The following is an 18,891-nucleotide window of genomic DNA, read 5'->3' as shown; positions in this document are numbered from 1 at the left end:
AAAAAGAGCAATATGGGCAGATGTGTGAAATCCTTCATAATGTCAACTCCTCTAAACAAATCTGTAACTTGATGTTGCCAATAGTAACGTACATCAACACATGAAATAACAGTTTTATACAATCATTGTGTGTGTATACCTCAAATAGAGGCTGTATTACCTTTTACTGCAACACAAAAGCTCTTGAAGCCATGTTGTTCCATTATAAACATGCATGCACACAGTAAAATCAAAGAGGCTTGATATATATATATACACACATACTGTGTGTTTTTATATATATATATATATATATATATATATATATATATATATATATATATATATATATAAAATTATTTATTTATTTTTAGACCTGTACTGTATTGGTGTATGTTTTGTTTTTCTCTCCCCTTCTTTCTTTCTTCCTGGTTCTTTTGAAGAAAAGCATCTTTACATGTAACCGATTGTATGTATGGATTGTTTGGGATGCTCCATTTTGACTATTGCTTTAAAGCCAGCATATACAAGTTTCTATTAAGGATGAGCAAGTACAGCATTATCTGTATCCATATTCGGAGTGGGCGGGATTTAACCCGGAAGTGGGTCTGGTCTTGAAACGGGCGGGGCTTTAACCAGTATGTTATTTTAAGCATGCAATTGATGTGGGTTGATCAGAAATTGTTATATTTATTGCTGATTAGAAAACTATGTACAGGACAGCATCAGCATTGAGCTTCAGATCAGTGGTTTTGATCATGATAGCAAACGAACTATTTACAGAACAAGTTTTGCAACAATGAATACAACACATGCGGTTGCGATTGAGATGTAATGAACAAGAGTTTTCATACTCAACATAACTTTCTTTTTTTAACTTTTAATTTTATGGGGTGGGGGGGGTTTTAAAATTTTTTTTTTTTTTTTTTTAAATTTCCACACCAGGTGTGTGTGTAGCTTAATTTGTAATATTATTTATACCACTACTACCTAGAAAGTGTCAGACACTCAGTGCGTGAAGTAAAATAAAACTGGTTAGAGCCAACTGATGGCTTAAAAAAAAAAAACTCCGACGACCGGCGCTGTGTGTGTGGCTTAATTTGTAATACTTATACCACTACTACCTTTATTTTTACATGAATTACAGCAAGAACAGTTTTCAATTTATGCACATTTGAAATTTTATATGTTAAACCCTCTAATTTTCTTCAGGTCCCAAGAAGTATTGTTAATAAGTAATAATTAAAATAAGTTAGAATAAGCTAGCGCGGATCGCAGTGAATTTCTGTTCGGCGATTTTTTTTTTGTGACCATTCGGCGCGTGATGTCATTCAAGACAAACCACTTGAGTTGAGTCCACTTCCGTGTATTTGCATTGCCGTTCGGCTTGAGTGCAGACGTGCGTTCGGGAATTTACAAAGAAAAACCATGCCTTATGTTGTGCAGTGAACTGTAACAACGGGACCGGTTCAGGAAGAAGTTTTTGTCTTTTTCCGAGAGAGGAGAAGAGGCAGAGAGAGTGCATTGGCTTTTTCCGGAAGAGAAGAGGCGGAGCGAGAGGGTTGGCTTTTTCTGGAAGAGGAGACGAGGCTTAGAGAGTGGATTGTGCGTGTGAAGTGGGAGTCTTGACTTTTTTCGAAAGATAAGACGAAGCGGAGAGAGTGGATTGTGCGCAGTCAAAGAAGAAACGGACCAGCAGCGCTCAAGAAAAAGAAGATTGGAGGTAAACATTTTTACCGTTTTCATTTAAATGCTCGGTAGTTGAAAAAAAAATTGATAGACGAGATGAGATGTCAGGTCCAATATATTGACACCGGGGAAATACCGCGGGTGGCAGGCTAATGTGGCCTACTGGCGCACTGTCAAGTAATTGTTACCTATATCCACTATGGCTTCGCAATGGCCATAGGTTCATACATATATGGTTTCACCTCTTGATATTCAATTTGGAGAGTTCCTACCTCAAAATCGCTATCGCTTTCAGATATTTTACACAACCTCTCATGACCAAAGTCCGTACACCTGTGCTCGGTTCGCAAGTAAACTCAGAACTGCTCCCAGTCTGTTTGGCCTGAATGACGTCACAACGACGGTCCCCTGGCGGTGAAAGTGCGAGTAAGTGATGTAAACAAACCTTCGGAATTTGCCCAAAACAGTATATTTTAACCATTTTATTCAATTTTAAGGTGCAAATTAGACACCAGGAAGATTTAATTCGCTTTTTGGGTTGTTCTTCTCGACAGTAAAGTTGATATTCTACGTTTCACCTCCAACCATTGCCTTTGACCTTTAAGTGATGACCACCAACACTAAGGGAACTAATTGACAAAGCTTATGTCTTGGGGATTGCATCTTTTTCTCCACTTCTGTACTATGTACAAATGTGTTTCGGGGTGTTTTTTTTTTTTTTTTTTTTTTTTTTTGGTTTTTTTTGACAGAAGCATTTGTTTTAAAAGTACACAAAATGCTATATTGTCTTTAATAGCTTGTGGTTGCTGATGTTTTTTCCACATCTCTAAGATGGCGGCAGCGGTGGTGGTGAAGGGATGTGTATAGCATCTGATGGTGATGTGGGTTCAGTATTCTTGTCCGGAGAAAGATTAAGATCCACATCTTCAAATGGAGCTGGAGTTACATTATTTATCTCTACAGGTGAAGATGGAGTGCTATCATCATTATCAAGTTTAGGTGGTGTTTGGATATTCTCATTGTCTTCAGTAGCTGGAAGAATGCTTCCAGTCTCTGGAATGGAGTCTGAAGAGATCTCAGCTGCTGGATTGTATGCTTCATGTATCTGAATTTGGTCTGGGGTTGCTTTTCCATTTAGTGGTTGGGCATTATGTTCCCCAAACGTACTGCTTGCTTGAGTGTCCTGAAGGGGGATGTCCTCGTTCATGGAGTTCAGCATGGAGAGCCGCTTGGAAAGCTGCTGGGGAATGAATGAACGGAGAGAAATTCTTTTGGACTCCAGATTGTGGAATGATCCATCCTCCTTTATGGTTGGTAGGTTAGAATGGCTACCAGCTTCGATAAATGGTGATGGGCCAGCCCAGTCAGAATACTCCATCTGCTTTTTCTTCATTTTATGACTTCTTATGAAAGCCACAGCAAATGCTACAAGCATAAGAAGCAGAATACTGCCAATCAAGGAGGCTACTATGGGTCCTGGATGCCTTTTTTTATCACCATCTTTGATGGGAGGTTTTGGTGGTGTAGCTTTGGTGGTGGAGGTTGTCTCACTATTAGGGTTGGGAATTTTTCTATTTCTAATGCCTTCTGTGGTTATTTCATATGTTGCTTCCATATCATCAGTCGTACCAACCTTTGTGTTAACAGTTGAACTAAGACCAGTGGTTGTGTTGACTGGGTATGTGGCTGTGCCATTACTTTCTTCGTTGGTAATGCCCAAAGTTCCATTTGAATTGGTGATGAGTGTTGGAGGATGTGTCCTTTTTTCTTGGTGAAGTGAAGGCATTTTAGTATTCAGTGTTTCTATAGTTTGTACTTCTATTCCTGATTTTGTAATAACCTCTGAAGTTTTTTGGAACGGAGTAGAAATAACAGTCTGTGACTTGAAGGATTCTTTCTCTGCAGATCCAGTAGTTTTATTTCCTTGATTGTATCTATCAAGACCTTTATCAGTGAACTTAAAATTATGTAATGTTTGATTGTCATCTCTGGTGGTAATAACCTCTTCTGGCACATTCTGTGTCAGCGGTGTAATTGCAATTTGGTCTGTCTTTTTTTGTGGAAATTCGGCCGCGAAAGACAAGGAGGAGAGATGTGAAGAGGGCGTACTTTCTTCTGTAGAGATGGTCGTTGTGTGAGTTAGATACTCTGCATGACTCATACTTGTAACATGTTGGGGCTCTGAAGTTTGTGGGAGCGGTTTTGTAGAGAAGGCATTTTCACGTTCCTCAGTGGTGTACTCATCTTGGTTTTTTAGAACGAAACTGGTGGGTTCATCACCCCTTCTGGCTGTTTCATCATCTGTAGAGGTACCTTTAAACAGCTTGGTGCTGCTTGGATTATGGGTTGTTTCACCATGTGGTTTCAAAGTAGTTTCAGTGTTTTTTGGAGAGAAAATAGTGAATTCATCAGCCCTTATGGTTGTTTTATGTTCTTTAGAAGTATCTTCATGCTGCCCGGTGCTGCTTGGGTTATGGGTTGTTTCACCATGTGGTTTCAAAGTAGTTTCAATGTTTTTTGGAGAGAAAATGGTGACTTCATCAGCCCTTACGGTTGTTTCATGTTCTTTAGAAGTATCTTCATGCTGCCCGGTGCTGCTTGGCCTGAGAGTTGTTTCACCAGTTAGTTTCCATGGAAGCATTAAAAATAGTGCCCAAGTACTGAGAATGGATTTCATGATTTCTTCATGGGTGATGCCTGTAAGCTACCAGAAAAAGTTTGTTAATAATCCGTGATAGTCTAATAATACCCTAACTCTGTTAGAACTAAAATGCAGTTAGAACCACTACTAGTAACATAAATACATGTGGGTTGTAGTGGTTTTTGCTCTTATTATAGATGTTCTCTATATTGTGTTGTGCTTACCCTTGGCTTATCAGCATTCACTGGTTGTGTCTCCAATACCCCTAATTGCATTATGTAATTCCTGTTTTACAGATTCGACTATTGTAAATTATGACGCGAATATTGGGACTTTTCTAGTGAGGGTTTGATAGAAAATCAAAATCTTCAATTGTCCCAAGACATGCAAGACCTGTATGGTGTGTAATGTTTGTTTCCTACCTTGGTTTTGCATTGGAAAGACTAGGCTAATGTTGCTAACAAGTACTGGAAGCTTGTATCTCCCACTTTTATGTTGTGTAAACATTCATGAATGACAAACTTGACCCAGACAGTGTCAAGCAACCTCAAACAAGCTTGTGTAAAACTGAATGACACTCCTCTATCTACAAAAGTGGACAAATTGTTTGTAACGTTGAAAAATGTCAAATATAGGTTTTAGTCACTTTGTTACTACTGTCTCGTAAATTGTAGTCTGTAATATTAAGGTGGCTAAATGAACCAAAACCACCATTTAAATTTAGTTCTTATTGTTGGAATGTTTTGATGTACAAGCAAGCTGGGATACCTTAGTAAACTGCTTTTATGAAGAGGCACTGTTGACAGGACCGTGCCATTCAGGAAAGAAGATTCAAGCAACCTAGGATAATTTTCTTTATTGGTGGAGCCTAGAAAACTACCAGAATTTTCAAAGATCCCCATTTATTACTTGCTGAACAGGGATAGTAGGAGAGACTATTGTATTTCAGGCAAACTTATCAGTACATCACAAGAAAAGACGTTTGCGTACAGTGGTGCTTGACAGTTTGTGAACCCTTTAGAATTTTCTATATTTCTGCATAAATATGACCTAAAACATCAGATTTTCACACGAGTCCTAAAAGTAGATAAAGAGAACCCAGTTAAACACATGAGACAAAAATATTATACTTGGTCATTTATTTACTGAGGAAAATGATCCAATATTACATTACAGTATTACAGAAGGCTATTAGAAAAATGTTTTGTGGACGGATGAGGCCAAAATAGAACTTTTTTGGTTTAAATGAGAAGCGTTATGTTTGGAGAAAGGAAAACCCTGCATTCCAGCATAAGAACCTTATCCCATCTGTGAAACATGGTGGTGGTAGTATCATGGTTTGGGCCTGTTTTGCTGCCTCTGGGCCAGGACGGCTTGCCATCATTGATGGAACAATGAATTGTGAATTATACCAGCGAATTCTAAAGGAAAACGTCAGGACATCTGTCCATGAACTGAATCTCAAGAGAAAGTGGGTCATGCAGCAAGACAACGACCCTAAGCACACAAGTCATTCTACCAAAGAATGGTTAAAGAAGAATAAAGTTAATGTTTTGGAATGGCCAAGTCAAAGTCCTGACCTTAATCCAATGGAAATGTTGTGGAAGGACCTGAAGCAAGCATTTCATGTGAGGAAACCCACCAACATCCCAGAGTTGAAGCTGTTCTGTACGGAGGAATGGGCTAAAATTCCTCCAAGCCGGTGTGCAGGACTGATCAACAGTTACCGCAAACGTTTAGTTGCAGTTATTGCTGCACAAGGGGGTCACACCAGATACTGAAAGCAAAGGCTCACATACTTCTGCCACTCAGATATGTAATATTGGATCATTTTCCTCAATAAATAAATGACCAGGTATAATATTTTTGTCTCATTTGTTTAACTGGGTTCTCTTTATCTACTTTTAGGACTTGTGTGAAAATCTGATGATGTTTTAGGTCATATTTATGCAGAAATATAGAGAATTCTAAAGGACCATTATCGTAAAATTTCTATTTAGGAATTAGGCTTCCTCCCCCCTTAGGAATTTATTTTTTTAATATTGGATATAAAATATTGAGTTTGTTTTCAAGTTAAAATAAACTATGCAAATTTATAGTAAATATTTTATGAAACATGGCAACAGCGCTGTCTTTCCTGAAACTTGAAGGAAGTGCTAGCATGTCGCAACAGCTGTAACATGATTGAGACGTTGTTCCTTGTTAATTTTACCCAGTATAGCAACTTGTACAACAGCATGGTTTAATGCTTGAATCTGATTTGTTAGTAAATGTGCATTATTTTTGTATGTCAGCATACCTCAGCCAATTTCAGGCTGCAACGTGAAATGTAAAGGTTCATATGGTTAAATGTACTCCTTCTGACACATTTATAATTTCTGTAGTAATAGCTCATACACAGAGACTTGTACAATGGCCATTCCACATAGTCTGTGAGGAATAATAAACTAAAATAATACATGCTGTTTAACAAAGTAAAATATGTAATCATTGACTTGGTGTCGTTTTTCAGTAGCCATCATGCCACTAGAGGCATGTATAGTTTGTTGTGTGCTGAAGGAGTACGGTTAGTTGTTTTTCCTTACAATATAACCGAGGCAAAACATGGTTTCACCCATGACTGTTTCTGATTAATATTTTTTATGGGTTGTTTTACAATCAGGGTACGCAAGCTAAATATGATATTTAACACTTATCTTCAATATCAAAAGGCTTGACTAAATAAACTTGGTTGTTTATTGTAGCCCTGTGATAGCTCTATTTACCATGCAAAAAAAAATTTGGTGATAACGTTATTTTTGGTGAATGTATGGCAATATATGTCATATTTAGCAAAATTACGTGTCATTTAGAAAAAGTGCTTTTTTGACCACAGGTAGCTCCAAAAGGGATGCACTTAAATCATTCTTTATACCATAAAACACATATTTGGTTCCATATCATTGGAAACATAGTTAAGTTTTAATGTTGAATGCCAGTAAGGTTTCAGACTATTTTGATCAAATTAGTATGTAATTGTGTCAAAAAAAAGCCCTCTCCGAGACAGCTAATTTTTCAATATAAAATAACATATCTAAAATGATTATTTCATCCTGAAATGTGGTCAAGATATTGGGACACACATATTAGAGACAACTAACACAAAGCTTACAGCCTTATATTTAAAAGCACTATGGAAGTCGTGGATTCTGAATTGTCAAAAAAAAAAAAAAAGTCCTCTCCGAGAATCACTTCATTCGTTTCTCCCATCTTATAGCAGATTACACAAAACTACCATACACACACGTCAAAAAATTACCTGAAATCTGTTCTTTAACTTGTCCTTCACTTAAAAACTGGTACGAGAACCAGTTTGAATCAGTTTGAATTTTGGACCCCTGTGACACAAACTTTGTACCCTGATTGTAAAACAACCCTTATCTTTGTAAATCTTAAAGGAATGCATTCAAGTTGTGTAGTCACTTAAGCAGATTGCGACATACATTTGTAACTGCCATACCTAAATTTCACACCAAAAGGAATAAAAGTGTACCATCTGCATGGAGCATCACTATAAAATGTTGCTGTTTTGATGTACTTCATTAGACCGCAATCTATACGTTCAGAGCAGAATGCATTTCGGTGTTGTAGTTCTTGGTGACTGCCATGTATATAACATGGTCTATTGTGCATACATAAAGATAAGGCTGTGCTGAAATCCTGATGTAATCAAGTATATACTGCTTAAGGACAAGTAATATAAAATGTGATTTACGTAGCTAGCCAACCAAATAAACAAAAATGACTAACATTTTCCAGTGACCTCTCATAATTCTAATATACAGACATGTATCAAGTGTTACTTACCAGATTAACATGCAGTTTACTAATGAAGTCCAGATGTTGTTCTGCACAAAGGATTTGATCAAATCTGCTGATCGGTTATGCTGATATCACACGATATACATATTCACTAGTCCACTGCACCTTGTTTTCAGTCTTGGTGAAATGTGATGGCTAGAAGTTTGTTGAATGAGGAACTTGCACATCACTGACAGGAAATGAGAGCTGTGAAACCATTGCTTTTTTTTTTTTTCCTCTTCACCTACTGTTTTATTCTGACTAAACTGTCACTGTTCTGCAATTATAAAAACACTATTAATGCAGTGATAGCGCAGCACAGATATGAAGGAAGTGTTGAGTATTTAACAGAAAAACACGATGTTTCAGAGTCAGAAATTTAATTCGTATGTGCTGTTGGTTGACAAAATGCTGCTAGTGAATTGTAAAGTAGCAGTAAGTTGAGGTATTGAATACGTCTCTGGTTAAAAATGGTCTCGCAAGGCAAATCACAAGTTTAAGACTCTGAAAATGTTATTCACTTGCATTAATGTAGTCTCCTCTGTATTAAACAAAAACAATGTTTTGAGAACAAATTATTCTCACTTTAATTGTTGATCTTACCATTACTTTTGTCCTAGTGTATTACAGTAGTAACAGCTGACCGTGTGTTTAGACATCTAAGGAGTCAGGACACAGTGTAAGTTAAAGGAAGAACAAGTGACCATGGATAGCCGCATGTTGGATCTGAAAACAGCAGTAATTGAGCATTTTAAAACAAAATGTAAGAATTTGATAGTATGTGGGAGGGAGTGCTCAGTAGTGATTTGGGGAATATTCTGGTGCTTTGGAACTCCGCATTTATAGTGTATACAATTAATGGACAAATGTCAATCAACTTGCAAACAGATCAAATTATTTTTAATTAGTGGTTTATTTGGCCATGGTTGATTTACAAAGGGAATGAAAAGTATTTTAAGAACTTATCTGGTTCATACGAAGGTCAAAAGGGAGGCTGGATGTCACAAAAGATGGGTGACTAATACACTACTTCTGTATTTGCATGAGCAACAGTTTCTAAAACCAGAATTTCTCTTTTATAAAAAAAAAAAATGACCCACTGTATTACTTGATCAGCTGAGAAAAACAGTATTATTAGCCAAGTTAAATCCATGGATATTATATAAAAGGGTTCTTGTGGCATTTAAATGTTCTAAAGCTCAAGTGAATTTAAAGATCATTTTAATTTTATTATTGTCTTTTTGTTAAAGCTCATCCTTTACAAGCCTCTAATCTAACAGACGAAAATGCCAGGTTCAAGCCCTTGAAATTAAATGAAATAATGCAAGAGAGAAAAGAAAGGGGGGGAATAATTTTAAAATGCATGTTGTTAAATCATGGATTGCATCTTTTAAGATGCTGCCTTTAGGTTAGCATTTATCATTGAATGAGAAGACGTGCGTAAGCTCACACCACCAAAGGCATATCCTCCAGTTCCTTAGCAGGATCGATGCAGGAATCTCTGGATGTGGAGCTCTGCATAGTGACCAGGACTTTTGGCTCATCCTTGTTTTTGGTGTTGCTTTGATGCAACATAGACTCCTCTTCTTCTTCCTGCGCCACTGCTTCCTCTGCATCGGTCCGAACTTCGTCTAGCAGGAGGTTGGTCTCACATGGTCCAACAATGCCTTCGTCTGCTTGTTCAGTGCTCCAGTGACCTGATCCTCTCAGGTCCACATGACTGCGGGTTGAGCGTCGGGCCTGGCACTGTCGCTTTAAAGCGATGACCTTGCATGCCAGCACCAAGACAGATATTATTAGGACAAGCATGAGACTCCCAGATGATGCAACTACTATGAATGCTAGCTGAGGGTCAATGAAACAACCCTCTGTACCCCCTGCAGGCGTTACGCTAGCTGGAGCTTCTGTTTGGTTCTGTAAGCCATCAGTGATGATGAAGGTGGTCTTGAGAAAATTTGTAGTAACTTCCATACCAGCTTTGAAACTAGAAGAAGAAAAACCTATTTTAGTTTAAAAATAAACAAGCTGTTAGTGTTTCCAGCTAAGTACATGTCAAGTCATGGAGTGCTGAAATGAAAAAGACGTACCACTAAAAAGAACAGACAGGTCTTCTTTGAGAGGCAAACTTTTTTTCTGCTGCTTCTAGTAGAAAGATAATATATGACTGGTAAATATTATGAACATTGTACTTTATTCAATGTTATTTTACTTCAGGCATAATTGTTTTGCGTTCGGATTTGGGTTTATAGCTTTCTTGTTATTTGGTTATTTACCATCAATAGGGAAAGCTATTACGATCAAGTGTGTGTATAGGTCATGCTACAGTATACATTATACATTTTAAATATTGCTTAATCGTGCTATAGATAAAGACAAATGTCTACGTTCTGTGGGCACACAATTAAAAATAAATGTTAAGCGATATTGAGAACTTACCTGCTTAAAACTTGGGTTGCACAGGTTATTGAAACTGACAGAGGAGTCAAGCCAGTATAAATGGCCCACGATGCAAATAGTTAGTCACTTCCTGTCCCCGTCTAGTAGAGTTATTTAGAGGGTTCTTTGAATTTAGATGTCTTAGAGCTAGGAGAGAAAATGGAGCATGAATGACTACAAGACACACAGTTTTGGTCTGACAGACATGTATTTACCATCTTGAATGTTTTATTTCTTTAAATTTCTTTTATAACTAGGAAGATTTTTGAACATTTGGGCAAGGTACACAAATCCAGTTTGAGTAAAAACACATTTGTGGATCGCTGCCGTTGTGTCCTTGTCTGCTTGGTATCTATGCTGAATGCACCAAAAGTTTTTGGTTTAGAATGTGATGAAATACTGAACAGTTAAATTCAAGTGATTTTTTTTCTTTTAAAACAAGGCCTATAACCTCTGCCTTTTCTCTTACTTCCATTTAGGTTCAAAACAGGGCAGATCAATGGTGACCTTCTAATTTACCATGTACTACTCACACTCAAACCATACTATGCTAAACACTACGAGATAGTTGTGGATCTCACTCATGTTGGCCCAAGCAACCGCTTCAAGACTGACTTCCTCTCCAAGTGGTTTGTTGTGTTTCCAAACTTTGCCTATGAGAATGTGGCTGCCGTCTTTATCTATAACTGCAACACCTGGGTGCGGGAATACACCAAATACCATGAGCGGCTACTGACTGGTCTAAAAGGCAGTAAGAAGTTGTTGTTTATCGACTCGCCTGCACGTCTTGCCGAATATGTGGAACCTGACCAGCAGAAGCTTCCTGCTTCGACCTTGGCCCTGGAGGAGGACCTCAAAGTTTTCCATAATGCACTTAAGCTTGCTCACAAAGACACAAAAGTGTCTATTAAGGTATTCTTGGAGAAATCTTCACTAAAGAAATTGACTAAATGCTTCTTGCTATTAAGTAAAACTGTTTTAGGGGTGTCCCTGTATTAAAGATCTCTCCAACTTTTTACCCAGGTTGGCTCCACAGCTGTACAGGTGACCTCAGCTGAGCGTACCCGTGTTTTGGGCCAGTCAGTCTTCCTCAATGATATCTACTATGCCTCAGAGATCGAAGAGATCTGCCTTGTTGATGAAAACCAGTTCACACTGACTATCGCCAACCAAGGCACACCCCTCACCTTTATGCACCAGGAATGTGATGCCATAGTTCAGTCCATAATCCATATCCGTACACGCTGGGAGCTCTCTCAGCCCGACTCCATCCCCCAGCACACCAAAATCAGGCCTAAAGATGTGCCTGGAACTTTGCTCAACATTGCCCTTCTCAACTTGGGCAGTTCTGACCCCAGCTTGAGGTAAAATGCACAAATAATATGGTCACGTGCTTATGCCATTTTTTACAGTCATGGATAAACTCTGTTGAATGCATCTCAGTGCTTATAGTAACAGTGCTCCTTTTTGCTCAGCGGCTACTTTCTTTGCTGCTTTGAGCTGATTAGAAATGCTAATGTGAGTGTTGTGTGTCTTTAGTTCAACTGGAAGGCACTTGAAAGTGCCATTGACAAGGCAATGAAAAGATGATTTACTTGAGAGCCAAGAAGATGCAAAACCTTGAACATTCATTTCTTTGATAAATATTCAGATGTTGTTAGTCCCATCTCTTTCTTGTCTTAGAGAATAAGTAAAGAATCCTCTTCTGAAGCATTAACTAACCATGATCTATCTGTCTGCAGTTATGTGACATACTATTTTGGTGCCATCCACAGGTCAGCGGCATACAACCTTCTGTGTGCCTTAACCTGCACTTTCAACCTCAAGATTGAAGGGCAACTCCTGGAAACATCTGGCTTATGCATCCCAGCCAACAACACCCTTTTTATTGTGTCCATCAGTAAGACTTTAGCAGCCAATGAACCTCATCTCACCCTGGAGTTTCTGGAAGAATGTATCAGTGGTTTTAGCAAGTCAAGTCAGTACTACACACACTGGCCATATCTGTACATCTCGACAATTAAATAGAGTGCATCAGATTGAGTTAATTAATCTTCCTTTCCTGTGTCTGCTGGTCTTATAGGTATTGAACTGAAGCACTTGTGTCTGGAATACATGACTCCTTGGTTGCGCAACCTGGTTCGCTTCTGTAAGCACAATGATGATGCCAAGCGTCAACGTGTAACTGCCATTCTGGATAAGCTGATCACTATGACCATCAATGAGAAGCAGATGTATCCATCAATTCAAGCTAAAATCTGGGGCAGCCTGGGTCAGGTGGGTTTGCCCTTGTGCACAGATTTTTTTCACCTTCTACAGAATGTCTAATGCTGGTCTTGTATACGTGCATACATGGCTTTTTAAAACTTGCATCACCACAAGAGTTATAAACCCAACTTGGGTTGTGGTTTATTTCTTACCCCCCTCGTTTATAGATCTCAGACCTGCTAGATGTGGTGTTGGATAGCTTCATAAAGACCAGCGCAACTGGGGGTCTGGGATCAATCAAAGCTGAAGTAATGGCTGATACAGCTGTGGCTCTGGCATCTGGAAATGTTAAATTGGTTTCAAGCAAGGTAAGGAGCTTCCAGGAAGCACAACTCTCCTGTCTTGAATGCTTTATTATGGCAAAGCATGGACACTGAAGACGCCTTCCCATAGGTCATGATTGTACATTATCCTTTGTTAAATAGGACTTTTTTTTTTTTTAAATCGGTTTTTGATTATGTGGAACATCCACCATACAAACAAACTGTTATTTAAAAAAAAAATCTTAAAAGGAGCACATAAACGTGGCTTGTATTAGCCTTCACTAATCAACACCCTCTGACCAATCAGATTCAAGAATTCACTGGCACTGTGGTGTAAAATGTGATCATGCTGTTCGTCACTATGCTGTTTTGGGTTATCTTTGATTGCTAACAGCCATTATTAATTATTTCCAGACATGAACTATTTTCCGTTGCTACTCATGCTGCTAATCAAAACGCAATTAAATGCCAGACATGCATGACCTGATATGCATTTAGTCAACAGTAAAATTAATTATGAAGCTTGTTTACCTTCAGAGCTTTTGTTTTAATACAATTACATATTTTAAGGACCTATAAAGTCTCATTTTCTCAAAGAAATAATTTTATTATAGCAGCACCCTACAGAGCCTCTCTAAAATAGGAGTTCGTTTTAAGGTTCCTTGCCTGCTGTGCTCTAGGAACGTTTCGCTGATCTTGTCCGAGCTTGCTCTGCTACTCCGTTATCTTGAGTGATTTGTATACAAATGTTGATTCGTAGATGCACTTTCTTGCACAAACACACTAGTAAGTTAGCAAGACACACCGTCCTATTATATGAACAACTACAGTGAATGGACATCATTGTTAAGCAATATAGCACCAAGCTGGCCCTTCTTATTTAGATTCCACTCACCTCAAGTGTCTCGGGCATTGTGGTCCTTGAATGAAGTAGCAAAAGCATTAGGATCTGTCTTGGCGTTTACTTCTCCATTTGTCATAGCTATGTTTTTAAGCTCATAGCTGCACTGAGTGGGTGCTGAGTACTGTTTGGCTAGCATGTGCCAGCCACTGCTGATGTCACTACATGCCAGTTTGGGAGTACAAGGGCAAGCTTTGTCCAGTCACCACATCTGCCTTCTCTCTGCCTCACACAACATCAGACTCAGAGGTCAAATATAGACCCAAACATGACCTTATCGAAGAGGTCATAAGCCTCTGGAGAGTAATGTTTAGGTACATGACACACAGAGATGCTGACAAAAATGACATTGTTTTAGAATATTTTACAGGCTAAACATGCTAGTTTTTTTTTTTTTTTAAAGGACTCTGGACCTTGAAAACGACTACAATGACAGTTGCTTGATTTTGGGGGGAACATAATGGCAATTAAATACTGAGTTCAGTGGTCTTAACAGATTGTCTGACACTATTAGATGATCCCAGCAAAATCTTTCTTCTGTGCCACACAGGTGATTGGCCGAATGTGCAAGATAATTGATAAGACGTGTCTGTCTCCCACTCCTACTCTGGAGCAGCACCTGATGTGGGATGACATTGCCATCCTGGCGCGCTACATGCTCATGCTGTCCTTTAACAACTCTCTGGATGTGGCAGCCCACTTGCCTTACCTCTTCCATGTGGTCACTCTGCTGGTGGCTACGGGACCCCTGTCCCTCAGAGCTTCCACCCACGGCCTGGTCATTAACATCATCCACTCACTGTGTACCTGTTCCCAGCTCAACTTCAGTGGTGAGGATGCGCAAGCACGTGTGTTCACGTTTATTTCACATGCATATGCACAAGCACACATTCTCTCTACCACAGTTTTGTATGATTTCACCATTTTTTAAAACAAATTCCTAGGCCTTGTGTGAATCCTGTTTCTTTCCGCACCTATCTCATTTCATAAAAACGCACTTTCAGGGCTCTACATTTCCGTTACAGTACCTCCTCTACCATCATATAATTCTTCTGTTCTCTGCAGAGGAGACTAAACAAGTGCTGCGATTGAGTCTCACTGAATTCTCCTTGCCCAAGTTCTACCTGCTATTTGGCATCAGTAAGGTCAAATCAGCGGCGGTCATAGCGTTCCGCTCCAGCTACAGAGACCGCTCGTTCTCTCCAGGCTCTTATGAGAGGGAAACCTTTGCCCTGTCCTCCCTAGAGACGGTCACTGAAGCCCTGCTGGAAATTATGGAGGTTTGTCTGAGTCCTGTGTGTGTGTGTAACTTCCTGTTCTTAGTTATGTTTTTCTTCTACACCATGTTTGCCACAATGGAAACATGATTGGTACATTTTTGGTTCAATGCTGAACTTGCGCTTGTCTTTCTTAGGCTTGTATGAGGGACATTCCTGGATGCAAATGGTTAGACCAGTGGACAGAGTTAGCGCAGAAGTGCGTAAATAAAAATTTGTTACTGTAAATGGTTCCCCCCTTTGGCCACTTTCACCTACAGTATGGAATGTTAAACGTACTCACTGATTTGTTGTGTGTCTTTGGTCAGATTTGCCTTCCAGTATAACCCGTCTCTTCAGCCGCGGGCGCTGGTGGTGTTTGGCTGCATCAGTAAACGTGTAACTCATGGTCAGATCAAACAGATCATCCGCATCCTCAGCAAAGCCAGTCCTCTGCTCAGCATAGACCGGGTGACTGCTTCTCCTTGTCCTACATTTTTTTTAGCTCAGTCTACTACTGTACTCTGAAGGATGATAAAATGTCCTTTTGGTTTTCAGAGTTGAAGGAAAAATCCACCCTGAATTCACTTGCATATTAGGCTACGTTCACACTGCAGGCTGAAGTGACTCAAATCCGATCTTTTCGCCCATATGTGACCTGTATCCGATCTTTTATTGACAATATGAACGACACAGATCCGATTTTTTTTCAAATCCGACCCAGGCCGTTTGGATATGTGGTCCTAATTCCGATTCCTATCCGCTCTTTTCATATGCGACTTCAGTCTGAACCGCCAGGTCGCATTCATCTGACTTACACGTCATCAACAAGCCACAAACGTCACTATTCTGCGCTGAAGTAGGCGGCAGGTCTCTCAAAAAAAGTTACAACAACATGGCATGACATCAATGCGAGGGACGCTTCGGGCTGTGAAGGTTCTGAATCTTCTCAATGGAAGGACGCAGAGGTTAGGGAGCTGATTTCCATTTGGGGGGATACAGCTATTCAAGCTAGATTGGATGGGTCATACCACAACCGGGCGGTTTTACTTCCGTAAACACTGGCCATGCTCACTGCGTGTGACGTCGTCGTATCCTGCAATGCGCATGCGGAACACTTTTAGGTCGCTTTTCATTCATACTGAGGATCACATACAGTTCGCATATATTTGTTAATGTGAACGACCTCACAAAAAAAATCAGATTTCACAAAAAAATCGGAATTGAGCATTAAGCCTTGCAGTGTGAACGTAGCGTTAGTCTTTGTAGTTAACATGTGATCTTGAATTTTGCAAAAGATTTGATTGATTTTTGTAATGAAATTTTGAAATGACAAAGTCTGAACTTTTTTCAACATTTGGTCCATTTTCTCTTTCCTACATTATGCACAATACGGTTCAACTACTTGCTGATAGTGGTGCATTGGCATTTAGCTCTTGCTTTGTCTCTACCTGAAGAGTGATGCAGCAGTGCTTTAGTCCTTTAGAGCGTACTTGCACTAGGACTGATTTTGCCTTGTATTGCTCCCAAGAGTGATTGATCTGGTCCTGATTACACTTGCGTCATCATGATCAGCTTTACTTGCCAACTACAATTTATGTTCATCAATAAGGTGAGAGCCAGACCTTATATTAACCCAAGTATTCTCCAATGAATTGAAAAGTCCGTGTTAGAGTGTTTTGAGTTCTGTGTGGTTACCGATCACACTGCACAAGCCAGCTGAACCGCGCCCAAGCTCACCTCTTCTGGTCCAAGTTAACCGCACCCGAGCGCAAAATGCAGCGATAACATTCAAACGAACTGGACTTTGGGGGTCAAACATGCTCATCTGTCCAGCTCTCTTACCTTCTCATCTGTACAAAGAGATCAGGTTCCAAAGCTTCAGGCTTCAGCTTTCATGCTAATCCCATAGTCAGTAGTGTCATGTCCTTGTTATATTGCAACTAACTGAGCTGAGTGTCTGCCATAGTGTGTGGATTTTAAAAAAATATATATTCTAAACAAGTGGAAATTAAATGTATAGCAAATCCGAACAACTGCATTGCATTCTAGGACTTTTTAATTCAGTGTTCTGTTGTCTCCAGTAATTGTTGGTTCTCAGTAAAATGATGTTGAATGTGGCTGGAAATGGTGACTGAGAAAAGAAGCCCTTGCTCTTTTGTTTTTTTGGAGATAACGGAGAGATTTCTGAAACCTTTTTTTTTTTTTTTTCCCTTACGAGTGATAACAGTATCCCTCTGCCAGCGTGGCGCACAATTGGTTTCTCCCAGTATTAATGAAAATGTAGCACTAAACAAAATGGCACTAGAATCACTAAGCTCATCACAAATATTTCAGTATAAACATGTTTCTGGGTGGAGTTTTCCTTTAAGGACTTAGTGTGTGTGTGTGTGTGTGAGAGAGAGAGAGAGCAGCTCCTCAGTACTGGATTTTATTCTTTTTTTTTTTTTTTAAATAAGATTTCTAACTTTTTTTTCACATCAAATTTTATTTTACTTTATTTCAGATGTAAAATAATTTGGAAAACAGCCACTGAATATTGCTGAGTCACTTGCTGTCATTCTTGAATTCAATCATTCAATTCACGATTCATTCTTTAGACAAACTCGCACTTTAATAACGGTCACTCTTGAGCTCAGTTTCTGCTCTGTAACTTGTTCTGTCTTGGAAGAGTTTAAAAAGGCTGTTTGTTTCTGTGCGAGTGTCAGATGGTTCCTATTTGCAGAACGCAACATGTTGAGACTGCTGAAGAGACATTTACTCTGGCAGTGTATCGCTAGCTGTTGGTGCTATGCTCCACTGGCCAGCCAGATTAATGCTCTTCCTCTGCAGGGGCTGGAGAGCTGCTTAAAGGGGCCGGATAATTACAACAGTCAGGTTCTCATTGAAGCCACAGTCATCGCTCTAACCAAACTACAACCCCTACTCAGTCAGGTACTGTGGTGCTTTTAAGTTGTGATTACTGGAGATAAAATTCACATTGTCCATGTTTTTGTGACCTGAGCTTACACTGAATGGACAAGATATTAGTTATATTTATAATGGAGTTCGCTGAAATGATCATCAGTTTGGAGTCAGTACTGTGTTGGTTTTTTTTAAATATATTATATACAAGGGGAAATTAAATGTATAGCAAATTAAAAAAAAAACCCCACAAATTTTAATCACTACAAAGCACATAATTGCTACACTGACGTTTTATGAGCAGTCAACGAGGGACACTAATTTCTTCTAAAATCTACAATGAAGGTTAAAAGGACTGGCCAGTATTGTAGATCAGACTACAGTGTGAATGAATATTAAGGGGTGTGTGTTTTTTCAGGACTCTCCCATGCACAAGGCTCTGTTCTGGGTAGCGGTCGCGGTACTGCAGCTAGATGAGGTAAATCTATACTCAGCTGGGACTGCACTGCTGGAGCAGAACCTCCACACACTCGACAGCCTCCGGGTGTTTAATGACAAGGTATTAAATACAGAGGGAGAGACGTGCTCACAGATGCGCGCGCACAATTTACACATTTAGGTCTGCTTCCATATGGAATATATAATATACATGCATGCCTACATTTGTATAGCAAAACTTGGCTTGAACAAAGCATTTAGTGTGGCTAATGTGTC

At 39.3% G+C, this 18,891-nt stretch overlaps 2 protein-coding genes across 4 annotated transcripts in view; one reads left to right on the top strand and one right to left on the bottom strand.

Moving 5' to 3' along the window:
- The window catches only part of nf1a (neurofibromin 1a), a 97,635-nt gene that overhangs the window by 62,727 nt on the left and 16,017 nt on the right, over window positions 1-18,891 (top strand). For both annotated transcript variants that reach the window (XM_060944049.1, XM_060944048.1), the window contains 11 exons: window positions 11,065-11,497; window positions 11,609-11,949; window positions 12,361-12,563; window positions 12,669-12,862; window positions 13,021-13,161; window positions 14,568-14,847; window positions 15,083-15,297; window positions 15,432-15,493; window positions 15,603-15,744; window positions 18,106-18,207; window positions 18,596-18,736. In XM_060944049.1, the coding sequence (XP_060800032.1) occupies window positions 11,065-11,497; window positions 11,609-11,949; window positions 12,361-12,563; window positions 12,669-12,862; window positions 13,021-13,161; window positions 14,568-14,847; window positions 15,083-15,297; window positions 15,432-15,493; window positions 15,603-15,744; window positions 18,106-18,207; window positions 18,596-18,736 (2,254 nt within the window). The remainder of the gene's footprint in view (window positions 1-11,064; window positions 11,498-11,608; window positions 11,950-12,360; window positions 12,564-12,668; window positions 12,863-13,020; window positions 13,162-14,567; window positions 14,848-15,082; window positions 15,298-15,431; window positions 15,494-15,602; window positions 15,745-18,105; window positions 18,208-18,595; window positions 18,737-18,891) is intronic.
- On the bottom strand, window positions 357-8,369 carry LOC132901564 (mucin-2). 2 transcript variants are annotated; one of them, XM_060944045.1, is made up of 2 exons: window positions 8,156-8,369; window positions 357-4,372 (listed from the first exon to the last, which is right to left on the bottom strand). In XM_060944045.1, exon 2 carries the CDS (start codon window positions 4,343-4,345, stop codon window positions 2,495-2,497), a length of 1,851 nt encoding a protein of 616 aa, XP_060800028.1. In that variant the 5' UTR covers window positions 4,346-4,372; window positions 8,156-8,369; the 3' UTR covers window positions 357-2,494. The 2 variants fall into 2 exon arrangements, with proteins under 2 accessions (XP_060800028.1, XP_060800029.1); XM_060944046.1 differs by having other exon boundaries at window positions 357-4,365.

The sequence above is a fragment of the Neoarius graeffei genome, chromosome 17, assembly GCF_027579695.1.
Source record: "Neoarius graeffei isolate fNeoGra1 chromosome 17, fNeoGra1.pri, whole genome shotgun sequence".
Classification (NCBI taxonomy): domain Eukaryota; kingdom Metazoa; phylum Chordata; class Actinopteri; order Siluriformes; family Ariidae; genus Neoarius; species Neoarius graeffei.
The sequence above is the reverse complement of the archived record's forward strand: the minus strand, read 5'-3'. Positions and strand labels throughout refer to the sequence as shown.